We start from the raw sequence: 13,229 nt of genomic DNA, 5'->3' as shown, positions 1-13,229 counted from the left end.
CAGAACTAAGCTCAACTCAGCTACCAATACGTAGGCGGTGCGAAAATCTGCCAAAACTCCAAAAACTACGTTGACGCAACGTATCACGTGACGATACGTATACACGATACTGGTGGGAAAAATTCCACTTGCCAAAAGTCTCTATTGGCTGTTTACGGGTAAGATCCCGACACAGCGATAAAGTTCATTAATTTTAAGTAAAGTTATGTCTGGTAAAATATAAATGGGGAATATAAAATAAAAGAAAACGAAAAACGAATTTAAAAACATCTGATTTTAATGAGATGGAAACTGTCGAGAAAAAAGGGTCAGTTTCAAGCTAAGTGAATTAATTGAAAAAAAAACATCACATCGGAATTTGAGGAAGACTTTGGTGACGCCCCCGTCGCACTGCAGGAGTAATAAGTCTAAATTCACTTAACTGAATTTGAAATGAAATGCTATGAAACCAAGTACGAACAATCCAAACCATTAGACAAAATAATGAACAGTGGTAACAGATGTCGTAGACATAATATCAGGAAGATAGTATACGCCATGCAGTGTGCTATGAGGGAAAGTGTGCCCGGGCAGCGGCACTATGGCCTAGTCCGAATTCCAACTGCCAAGGGATCTTTTACCCTCACACCAATGTGTACACAGGGCCTCGGTTTTTCGTCGTCCCATCCGAACGACCAGACCACGTCGGTAAATCTGGATGGACTTTCTCGGCCAATGCAGGGATGGAACACGCGACCTCTAGCACTTGTTACCCACTTGGCCACCGTGGCTCCAGATCATGAACTAATCCCCGCAGAACAAACAGACGTTATATTATAAAGACAGAGGTAATTTAATCATAACGTTTGGGGTCTCACCTATTTTTGTTATCCCTACAGCTATATAGATTTATAGACTTCTCCAGGCGCTGAGAATTCTTTCCTTCCCAACTATCCATATACTATTTTTAAAATGACTCCTTTTTTCAGAAAATATTTATAACTATTATCATGCCGTTGGGTGAACATACAATGGAGAGACTGCACCACGTCAAAAAGTTATGTGTTCGCGGAATAAAACGATTTCTAACTTTCATTTTGTCCCACGTCGGTTTGACCGTGGCTGTGGCTGCCTATGGAATGCTGGGAGGAATTATATTCATGAATTTAGAAGCACCGTTTGAAAATGACCAGAGACTGCAAGCCCTAAAGGCTAGAGACGAATTAACCAAACGATTCCTTCAACTAGCAGATGACGTGGATGTATCTACAAATAAACCCGATTGGTCAACGAAAGCGGAAGTGATGTTACTTGATTTCCAGGAACAGATGTACCGATTGACAAAAGAATCTGGATGGGATGGCATGGGTGTTGGTGACGAATCCAAGTGGTCGTTTGCTGGTGCTTTACTATATGCTGTTACGGTTATTACAACCATAGGTTTGTATTTAATCTAATCATTAATGCTGTTACTGACTATATATACTGTTACAGAGGTCGGGTGTTCGATCCCTGCATTAGCCGAGAAAATTCATCCAGATTTTCCGGCGTGGTTCCCCCTTGTCACTGATGCTAGGCGGAGGGCCTGACAAGGACAGCTGCCTAGTCGTTCGGATGGGACGAAAAACCGAGGTCCCGTGTACACATTGGCGTGCACGGAAAAGATCCCTTGGCAGTTGGAATTCGATATAAGAGTAGGCCGTAGCGCTGCTGTATGGCGTATGCCCATCTTCATTAGCCCAGTTTAGGAGCAAAACAGTAGAACGTTAAACCCCATTTCATTTCATTTTATTTTTGTTACAGCTAAAACCGCTCTAGGTTTGTATATAGTTTATACGGGAGAGAGAGAGAGAGAGAGAGAGAGAGAGAGGAGAGAGGGGGTGGGGAGACACAAACACACACACACCCAAACACCCATACACACAACACAAACCACGTCACTCCGAGGCTAACACATGGTTCAACATTTATTTCAATAATTCGATTGCGCGTAGAGGTATTTTCAGCAGTGGAAGGAAACCGGGGGACATATAAGCGGAGAACCGAAACCACGCCATTTGACCCAAGGACAGACCCTATGGTCCAAAGAGCACGCGTTAGCTATTCGGCCATCCAGTCCCGTTTGGGTATCTAATTTGATTATAATCGCTGTAGGTTTAAATGGAATGGCAAGGACATCGTATGGGATGAAAACATCTGGACTAACACATGGTTCAATATATCTATTTCAATAATTCGATTGCGCGTAGGAGTCTTCAGCAGTGGGAGGAAATCGGAGGACATACAAAAGGGAATCGAAACCACGCCCGGGTAAATAATTTGATTATATATGTTGTAGGCTCAAATGGTACGGCAAGGACAGCGTATGGGACGACGAAAAATCGAAGTCTCCTGTACACGTTAGCGTGTACGTAAAAGAACCCTTAGCAGTTCGATTTCGATATAAGAGTATGTCGTTGCGTCGTGTGCTGGCAACAATTCCCACATAGCCCACTGAATGGCGATTGCCCGTCTTGAGTAGCCCAGTAGAAGCAGAACAGTAGAACTTTAAATTCCATTTCATTTCAATTCTATTGCAGGTTATGGCCATATAGCACCTAAAACAGGATGGGGACGATTGGTGACTATAGTATACGCTATGCTGGGTATACCATTGACGCTGCTTTGTCTGAGAAACATCGGATCTCTATTGAGTAGCTGTGTTCGTCTAATTTACAAATGCACGTGCATCAAAGTCGTAGAACAATATAAAAAATGTCGTAGACGAATGTATAACTCAAGACGGCTCAAATATTTAAAGTTAATGGCCGCCAGAAGGGGACTTAACATAAAGTTACTGGAAGGACGTCCGCAAATTGTTATAGAGGAAGTTGAGGATGACAATGAACCGAACGATACCGAGTGTGAATCCCGATCACCGACTCCGTCTCCGAGTCCGAGTCAACAAACATTAGATATAGCTGAATTAAAATCGTTTGCGTCACTGACCGACATGAATGACGTACCGGAAGGAAGCTCGGACCAGGAAGTGCGTGTACCACTGACCTTGACCTTTCTGATGTTAACGGGTTATATTGTTGGTGGTGCCATTATGTTTGGTTTGTGGGAGAAAGATTGGGATTATTTGATTGGTTCGTATTTCTGTTTTATTACCCTAAGTACCATTGGATTCGGTGATATCGTGCCAGGAACCAGTCTTGATTCCTGGCGGTCACAAGAGAAGAATATCATATGCTCCGTTTATCTCCTGTTCGGCATGGCCATCATGGCGATGTGTTTTCATCTGGTGCAAGAGGAAGTGAAACTGAAGTGTCGACGGCTGGCGGAGAAAGTTGGTTTGTTTGTGGCGGATAAAAACTAAAGTATGGATGATGGGTAATGTTGGGAAGATACTGGGCCCTGTTGATTAAATGTATGTAATATGAATGTATATAAACAGATTTACAATCAATCATTTCTGTTTTTAATCTAATTTGAAATCAGTTGTGTGCGGCGAAATACGCCAGAAGTCTCAATCGAATAGCACTCTCTAGCGTCTGGTTATTCCAAGTCTACACCGATAGTATTAATTGCGCATGCTCCCCGGATAAGAATATGGCGACACCGTTTGACATGACCTGTGAAGTATGTCTAGGCTCGTTCTTCGAGCCCCTTGTTACAATTGACGCTGATATGCATTATGTTCGTGTACCAATGGTAAAATGTTTATTTTGTCTTACATATTGGATATCAGAAGCCCATCTTTTTCCCGGTAAGATCATAACACCAATGATGATTTAAATTGAAAAATAATTCGTGTTTTCAATGTTAAACACTTTGGACGATATGGAGTTTTAAACGGACCCAGTTTTATTACAGTTCAGAATTGATTAATAATCTTGCTTCACATTCTTTTTTCCAGTTACGGAAAAGAGAGAAAGAGAAATGGGTTTTAACGTCCACTTGGCACAAACTAGGTCATTTCATTATCCTGGAGGGTACAGGGAGAGAGAGAGAGAGAGAGAGAGAGAGAGAGAGATGGGGGTGGGGGAGATGGAGAGAGAGAGAGAGAGAGAGAGAGAGAGAGAGATGGGGTTTAACGTCAACTCGAAACAAACTTGGTCATTTCGGTCATATGGTTCAATTTTATTTCAATCATTCGCTTGCGCGTTGGAATCTTGGTAGGAAACTGCCTGGCCAACCTCGTGGGTTTTCTCCGGGTCCTCCGGTTTCCTCCCACTGCTAAAGACCCCTACGCGCAAGCGAATTATTGAAATAAAATTAAACCGTATGTTAGTCCCGAAATGACCTAGTTTGTGTCGAGTGGACGTTAAATCCCATTTCTTTCTCTCTCTCTCTCTCTCTCTCTCTCTCTCTCTGGTAGGAAACCTGGGTACCCGGAGAAAGCCCCACGAGGTTGGACAGGCGATCCTACTTCTTGTCATGTACACCCGGGGAATCGAAACCACACCACTTGACTCAATGACATACCCCATGGTCAAAAGCGCACGCGTTAATCATTGACGCGTTCATCAATATCACTTTAAGCTTGCTGAAATTTTGGATTCACTTGCGCCTCTTAAAACGAAAAATTTACTATTCGTCCCAATACGCAACGGTTTAATGATTCTATTTTAGAAGCCAAATGGTACCGTATTAAGGCTGAACATCTACAGATTAATAAATCTTTAAAAAAAAACGGTGTGAAATAATTAATTGAAAACGATAAAATAAAATTTTACTAACATAGAAAATGGTGAAAACAGACAAAAAGACCTGTATAAACTTGTGAATTCCCTTTTGGATCATAATGCTGAGCGTACTATTCTCCCGGTTAATGATAATGACACTGAACTCGCGAATTGATTCTCAGATTTCATTCAAATAAAAATACAGAAAATACAAACTGAACTTGATGATTTAAATAAAACTATTGTCTTTAACGCTCATGATTTTGATAAGTTAGAAAATTCTGTCTATTTAGGAAATTCCAACTTGGTTAGTGAATCTTTTGTTTTAAAGCTTATTAAATCGTCTGCTCCCAAATCTTGTTCATTAGATCCTGTTCCGACTCCTGTTCTTAAGGACTGTCTAGTCGAAGTTATTCCAGTTTATACCAATATTATTAATTCTTGTATATCATCTTCTAATATTCGCAACGTTTTCAAACAAACTTATGTTACCCCTTTAATTAAAAAATCTACACTGGATCCTAATGTTTTTAAAAATTACAGACCTAACTTAGGTTTTATTTCTAAAATATTAGAGAAATGTATTGCTTCTCAGATAAGGGCCCATCTATATGATAACTGTTAGTATGAACCATTTCAAAGTGCTTATAAACAATTTAACAGTACCGAAACAGCTTTAGTCCGGGTTTCAAATGATATTTTAATGTGAATTGATAATAGAAAATGTACATTTTTAATTTTATTAGATTTATCTGCTGCTTTGGATAATCCTTCTATTCTTCTACGTAGACTTCATTTTAAATTCGTTATTTGTGGCTCTGTATTAAATCTTTTAGAAATCTATCTTGTGGGTAGAAAACAGTGTATTTTAGTTAATTGTAAATCGTCGTCTGAATCTGGTTTGTCATTTGGGGCTCCTCAAGGTTCTGTTCTGGGTCCGTTTTTATTTACCCTTTATGCGTCACCATTAGGTGTTATTGTCAGACAATATGGGCTCAGCTTTCATTTGTATGCCGATGATACTCAATTATATATTTCATTTACACCTGATTGCCCATCTTCTTTCAATTTATCAAAATTAGAACCCGAGAACTATTTTAGTGAAATTAGAAAATGGATGTCAAAGAACTTTCTAAAATTGAATGATGATAAAACAGAATATTTGTTATTAAGCTCAAGGCATCAATTAAGTAAATTTGCACATGATAACACCCCCCCCCCCCCCGTTGTAATTGGTAATTTGGATATATTTTCATCTTATTCTGCCCATGATTAACCGAAAGTTTGGTTTTTAATATGGTTGATTATCCAGTAACTTTGAAAAAGTTGATTACGACTTGTGCCCTTCTCCGCAATAAATCCCACAATTCTTGCATTAATATAAATAAACATGAATTTTGACAACGAATTAGGGTTAATTTAAAAACATATGATGACTCATGAAGAGAGAAATTTGACAATAGAATAAAATAGGAGTGTTGGATATTGAACTGACAATGCAATCAAATGGATTTTATGAAATGACATTCTTAAATTAATTTCATGGGCGTCAACATCTTGTTTTAGGACTAGTTACCTCCCTTAGACTTTGTCTACGATAATGTAAAAGACCGGACAATCTAACCGATGACCTATTATTCTTCAAATGTTGACAACGCATCCAGACTAATATTGGTAAAATATTTTTCTGGATAACAGAGAATACTTTAAATTAAAAGAAAGAATTGCTGTTCATTGGTTGTGAAACTAAAAAGAAGATTTGTTTTCTTTTATAAACAATATTTTTATTCAGTTAACATCTGAATTTGGGGAACAAACCTATCTTCAACCCTCAGTAAAATTGACACAAAGGTCAACAAAATGGCTGAATTTCTTCCAGACCTGTGGGTTGTGGGAATTCATCAAAAGCTCTCTTGAAGGCCGAACATGTGGCGATCGATTTACCAGTACTACAAAAATCGTTCAAACAACTGTTCATCAATGTGAAGATATCTTTCTTTTGCATGTACTTCATCAGTGTTTCTCCAAATAACTGATTGTAAAATGGCGACCCACAGAATCTGACAGCATTAACTTTATAAATCGTTGAGCAGCTTTTCATAACTGACGAAAAATCTATACATGACTGGTCAAACCTGGAAAATAATATTGATGGTTGTAATTTTATTGTGGGGGGGGGGGGGCAGATCTGTCATTGAGCCAAGTACCGTGGTTTCGACTCCCCGCTGGTACGTTACAAGGAGTAGGTCGCTTGTCCAGCCTAGTAGTGTGTTTTCTCCTGGTCCCCCGTAAGTCAGTCCATTCGTCACAAACTAGGTCATTTCGGGACTAACATAAGTTTTAATTATAATTCAGTAACGTCATTGCGTGTAGGGGTCTTTAGTAGCGGAGGAAAGTCGGAGGACCCGGGGAAAACCCAAGAGATTGGGGAATCGAAACCACGGCAATTGGCTCAATGACAGACCTTATAACCTAAAGCACACGCGTTACCCCCACTCCCCCCCCCCCCCACCACCACCTTATCTTTAATGGCCATGAAAGAGACGTTTGATTTCTTTATTTATAGACATGGTTGAACTAGGAATGTTAACAGTTCCTTGGGACTTTCCAGCGTGGATTCGTCTTGTTAATGGTGCAGGTACGGGTGGGCTGACAAAGAACAGCCTCTAGTCGTTCGTACTGTACGAAAACCATAGGTTCAGTGTACACATCGGCGTGCACGTAAACAAACCATTGACTGTTGGGATTCATCGAAGAGCTGGCGGTAACACCTATCAGTGGTGGCGCCAACCGTCGGTGGTTGGAGGGGCAAAGTCCAGGGGTAAGGGGGGGGGGGGCGCCAGAAAATTGTGAAAAACAGGTTGCCGCAAATGCGGTCTGGCAGTATTTCAGGCAGTGATCGTTGAGTAAAAGTGTCAAACGAACGGACTTGCGAACATCGACGAAGCCAACTTACGAGCGTCAATGTAGGGAGTCCTTACGGAGGGTATGGGAAACCTCCCCCAGAAAAATTGAAAAATAGACTGCCGGAAATGCTGTCTGACAGTATTCAGTCAGACACCGATCGTCGAGATAAATAGATCTGACCAGATACCGTCCGTCGCCTGATTGCGTGTAGGGGTAGGAAATACTTCTTACCTACAAATACTTCAAACATCTTTATTTTTTCTAATACATAAAAAACAAATGTTTTAGAATTTAATTTGTCGGAGGAAAAAAGTTAATATTTGTGGCTCATTAAGTCTCATCGATGTCATCAGTAATTGTAGCGTGCTAGCGAATATTCACTGCTGATCAATGTGATTGTGTCCTGTCAGGGGTGCTAGCTAAAAGCTATGGTCTGTTCTTTCATGTGTCTTGATTTCTAACTGTTAGGTGTGATGATCGTTCATGTGCTGCCAATAGTAGGCTGTACACCGGACCTTGTTTTTATTTTCCATACCATCTGAATAACCGGAAATCTTTCCTTGGCAAGATATATAAATTTTGAGTTTTTATGGTTTATGATTAAACCAGTTGGTGCATAAAAGTAGGACATTAAACCTCATTCCATTCCATGTTTTTATTTCTGTACATGAAAGACAAATAAACACCTGTCTCGAACAGAATGCATATTTAATATTAAAATCTATAAAATATTACTCACTCATATTCCTTATCCATTTGTTCAGCGAAGGTGTAAATCGAATATTGGTCGATATTCAGACCTAAAGCTGCCGCATGAGTGCGAACATTACTGATACTGTCATTAGTGACGCCACAAACACCGCCATTAAAAACTGTTCCTACTGGAGCGATGACGTTGATAGCTGAATCAATCGGTCTATACGAGGCCTTTACTTCACATTGTGGTATGAACATGTCGTAGAAACCACTATTATCTGGTTCGGTCAACATGTCCACAGTCTGAACGTTATTTCGCAACACTCCCCTTTGTCGCACGACACTCTTGCTCTATAATTAAAAATATACCCAGCAATTAAAGGTGTATTATGTAAGAGCTAAATCTATCTATTGCAGCAGATCCTTCTTTAGGCCTGAAATGGTATCTAAATTATTAATTAGACATTAATTAAACATACATTATTGCAGGCCTGAAACGTTATATAAACTATAAATTAGGCATTAATTAACTTATCCAGACAATAATCAACTCTCGATGCCATCGCTAGCCTGCGATATTTACTTGATAACAGTCTGATCTGCTGCTCAACGCTCAACGCACATTCATTATTAAATCAAAAGGTGGATAATCTAGACTATTTTTTTTATCGTACCGACTTTAGAAATGATGATCGAGGCTAAGCCCAATATAATTACAAATATACCCAGCAATTAATGATGGATTATGTAAGAGCTATGTATTGCCCGTCGTTTTTCTGGCTTAAAATGATATATATATTATTAGTAAACATTCATACACATGACAAACACATAATCAACTCTCTAGATCATCGCATGGCCGCGATTTTCAATAGATTGAAACCTGATCGCGATCTAATAATTTAATCGCCATCTAAAGTGGATAATCGAGACTTCGTTTATTATCGTAATATTAGTATTTGACAATAGAGACTACAGTGGATAATCGAGACTTCATTTATTATCGTAATATTAGTATTTGACAATAGAGACTACAGTGGATAATCGAGAATTCGTTTATTATCGTAATATTAGTATTTGACAATAGAGACTACAGTGGATAATCGAGAATTCGTTTATTATCGTAATATTAGTATTTGACAATAGAGACTACAGTGGATAATCGAGAATTCGTTTATTATCGTAATATTAGTATTTGACAATAGAGACTACAGTTGATAATCGAGAATTCGTTTATTATCGTAATATTAGTATTTGACAATAGAGACTACAGTGGATTATCGAGAATTCGTTTATTATCGTAATATTAGTATTTGACAATAGAGACTACATTGTTAACACTTCGAAGTCTTATAACTGGGTCAAGTTATTTTACTGAAATTTTAAATATATTCCTTCTTCATTGCCTATTTTTAACTTACAGCAGGAACGGCCATCCTTTCATTTAAATCTTACATAATGTATCTTTAAAATAAAATGTCTTATATTATCTGTACTATACGGTTAGTGCTAAATGATAAGGCCAGCTCAATATTTCGTCAAAGGTAACGACGACTGAGCCAACCTGAACCCCGTGTAATGAATGGACTGCTACTTACAAAGAAACCATAACCGTCAACTCCAGCTATAAGGTTATGTGAAAAGGCTACTCCTTCTAATTCAAATCCTGCTTCATAAACATGCGCCGGCCAATCACCGTTCTCGACAAACGCAGTAAATCCTGTTACTTTAATCTTACATCCGGCAGGCGTCTCAAAATCACTGATAACATGGCGGCATGGTAGTGGCACGGAAAGTTTGGCTTGGTCAAATAATATCACATGTGGATCTCCATATATGGTGCATAGACTCTGAGTGGCTACAAGAGAAATCAATAGTTAATAGTTTGGTTGTGGTACCAAAGTCACTTTAAGCACTACAGCCATGTTCCTGAAGCAACGACTGTGGGTTTAACAACATCTGGACGTTGCTAGATTATTTAACAATTCCAGAACTTATAGCTACGTTATCTGCAGACACGTGATCAGCAGCGTCCAACCAGAGGTTATGACATAGCTACCTCCCCTCCACGGAAACCTTGACATTGAACGAACCTTGAACTTTGCAACTAGATTATCACAGGTAGACATTTTAGCTGGACGGCTCGAGACTTGGTATATAGGCTCCTAATCGAAATTATTGCTGAAATAGGCAAGGGTATTACGTGAAGGTCTTGGTAAGATGTACGGAGCTAAAGCGAAATAAAGCCTTCTATTGACGATGGCACTAATGATGCTAACAAGAAACTGTACCGACAAAAAGCTACACAAATCTGTGTTTCGTTTTTGTTTATTTGAATTCGGATTATTTCAAGTTTTATTAGGATATTTGTTGCAAGAAATCAAGTTTAACTTACAAAGTATATTTCCGTTTTGCCAAGACAAATAACACTAACGTTAACAGGGGCGGATCCAGAGGGGGGGTTTGGGGGGGTCCCCCTCCCCGCTCAGCTACACAAATTTTTTTTTTGTAAAACAACATTTTTTGTGAGAAAAGTGTCATAATTGTGCTTTATCCTTTATCGTCAGATGGTGCGACAGGATGGGCACTCAAAGCGCGAGATAATGATATATGTGATATCAAAATTAATGCTTTGCATCAATAATTAAATTGAATCACAATGTCATCCTATTAATTCATAATAAAAATTGACGTCAAACAGGATGTTGGATTTCTCTGTTTAAAAAGCTCAATGTGTATGTATATACGCCAAACTGACAATAGAGACCATTTATTTCTCAAAAAATTTCAAGCCGAGGGAGGGGGGGGATACATTTTCTAACGAACCTGGCAAACCCCCTCCTGCAAAAATTCCTGGATCCGCCCCTGGTTAATATGCTCTAAATGAATAAATAACCAAGCAGATGAAATGGAGTTTAATGACTTACATGTCTGTATACCCTCCTGGGGACATAATATTCGTTTGTTCAAGAACTTACTGTCACTGGATCTTTAACGTGCCGCCAGTGATATCTGCGCGACTTTCGGTTTTCGTCCCGTCGAAACGACTAGACTCTGTTACTTGTCAGACTCTGAACCGCCCTAAACAAATGACAAGGGGGCAGTGGACTAATTCCTGAGGTCTTTTTCCGACTATACCGGAGTCGAACCCTGGACCTCCAGTTAATGCGCTATTTTCACTGTGCTACCGATAAATTTTAACCTTACAACCACTACTTTTAGCAATATGACGGTGAAGGGTAACAACCAGTTAATAGCACGTGCATAATTATCTTGATACCGGTCTGAAGTTAGAATCCCATTTCATTCCTCAATATACAACAAACCCGAGCGAAATAAACTGTTCGAGCAATAAATCTATTTTCGCAGTTTGTTCGTGAATATTACCAATCAGTGATAAAGGAATACATGGGTTTAAGTTACTAACCTTTATTAATACAGGCAAATCTTCCATTACCATATAAACCGTCTGGACATACACAAACACTCTGATCAGGTAGACACGCTATACCAGTCTCATTTAAACAAAATACATAACCGCATGGGATTCCTACAAATAAAGAACGATACCGAGTGTTTTATGTTTAATTCTCGTTGAGTCACGATATATATTTTACAGTCGTTGAGTATTATGAATATAGTGTTGGTGCTGTGCTGTACATTCAGTTAGAATTTCTATGTCGCTTTACACCCATAATGAAAAGGAGCAAGATCGCGACAATAGAAAATAGATGGTCAATTATCAAAATATTTAATATCCGATGTCATCGCCGCCATGACGTAAAACCCAAACCAGAAGTTTGCAATCGTCCACGGAACATCATGCAAAGTTTCTAGTCGATCGCTCTTGAATTTGCGCCTCACCCAGCAACAATATGAGTAGCACTTGGGAACCTGTTCGGCGTCCAATAATAGAGAACAACCTCTATTCTCCTTGGGCATACTTGTTTACAGAATGCCATATCTAAATATCGTCATTATTAGAAATAACAGTACAGGAAGAGCCGGAAACGCCACAAAATAGTAGACAATAAAAAAAAATATCAGTTAAATTAGGTCAAGATAAAAGTATTAGTCTACTATGGTTGATTGGTAACAAAGAATTGAATAACCCGGAATTAACGCCAATGTAGGAAAGAGTTATTGTTACCGATTGAAGTAAAGAGTGGTGAACACTACTTATAAAAAGAATTGACTTACATGAGATCAGATAAAAGAGAGAAGAATGGAAAAGATAAAGTCTTGTTTTGACTAGATAAAACAAAACCAAGTACGAACAATCCAAACCATTTGAAAAAATTCCGAGACCTAAAAAAACGATATAGGCAAAATAGTGTAAACAGCAAATTGATGTGTCTCCAGGAAGTGGTGACCAATCACTACCCATCATTGTGTTATATTATGTTATATCATGTTATCTTTGTGGGTGTGTATTTTTGCGAACGGGGGGCGGGGGGCGAATGCTTAGCATGTGCGCGTTGTATCATAAGGTCTATCATTGAGTCAACTGTCATGGTTTCGATTCTGTGGTTGTACGTGACAAACAAAGAGTAGCGTCGCCTGTCCAACCTCGTGGGTTTGTTCAATGTGCCCATGTTTCCTGCCATTGCTAAAAACCCCTACGCACAAGAGAATTATTGAAATGAGATTGAGTCATAAAATAATCCCTAGTTTGTGTCGAGGGTATGTTAAACCCCATCTCTCTCTCTCTCGCTCTCCCTCTCTCTCTCTCTCTCTACTCTCTCTCTCCTCTCTCTCTCTCTCCCTCTCTCTCTCTCTCAATCACCCTCACCCACACTCTATCTCTCTCTCTCGCTCTCCCCCTCTCTCTCTCTCTATCCTCTCTCGCTCTCGCTCTCGCTCTCTCTCTTTCTCTCTCTCGCTCTCTCTCTCTCTCTCTTTCTACTCTCTCTCTCTCCCTCTCTCTCTCTCTCTCTCTCTACTCTCTCTCTCTCCCTCTCTCTCTCTCTCCCCTCT

General features: G+C 39.4%; 1 protein-coding gene and 1 long non-coding RNA gene across 2 annotated transcripts; one reads left to right on the top strand and one right to left on the bottom strand.

Annotated features, from left to right (window-relative positions):
* Positions 1-1,136: 1,136 nt before the first annotated feature.
* LOC126824183 (two pore potassium channel protein sup-9) lies at positions 1,137-3,340 on the top strand. The gene is made up of 3 exons (XM_056101669.1): positions 1,137-1,419; positions 2,559-2,703; positions 3,019-3,340. Exons 1-3 carry the CDS (start codon positions 1,140-1,142, stop codon positions 3,338-3,340), a joined length of 747 nt encoding a protein of 248 aa, XP_055957644.1. The 5' UTR covers positions 1,137-1,139.
* Positions 3,341-6,464: 3,124 nt separating this feature from the next.
* LOC126823538 (uncharacterized) lies at positions 6,465-11,801 on the bottom strand. Its single transcript, XR_007681208.2, has 4 exons — positions 11,680-11,801; positions 9,851-10,110; positions 8,296-8,603; positions 6,465-6,784 (listed from the first exon to the last, which is right to left on the bottom strand). It is a non-coding gene; the product is annotated as an uncharacterized LOC126823538 (long non-coding RNA).
* Positions 11,802-13,229: the final 1,428 nt, after the last annotated feature.

Source organism: Patella vulgata, chromosome 6 (genome assembly GCF_932274485.2).
Source record: "Patella vulgata chromosome 6, xgPatVulg1.2, whole genome shotgun sequence".
NCBI classification, from domain to species: Eukaryota; Metazoa; Mollusca; class Gastropoda; family Patellidae; genus Patella; species Patella vulgata.
The sequence above is the reverse complement of the archived record's forward strand: the minus strand, read 5'-3'. Positions and strand labels throughout refer to the sequence as shown.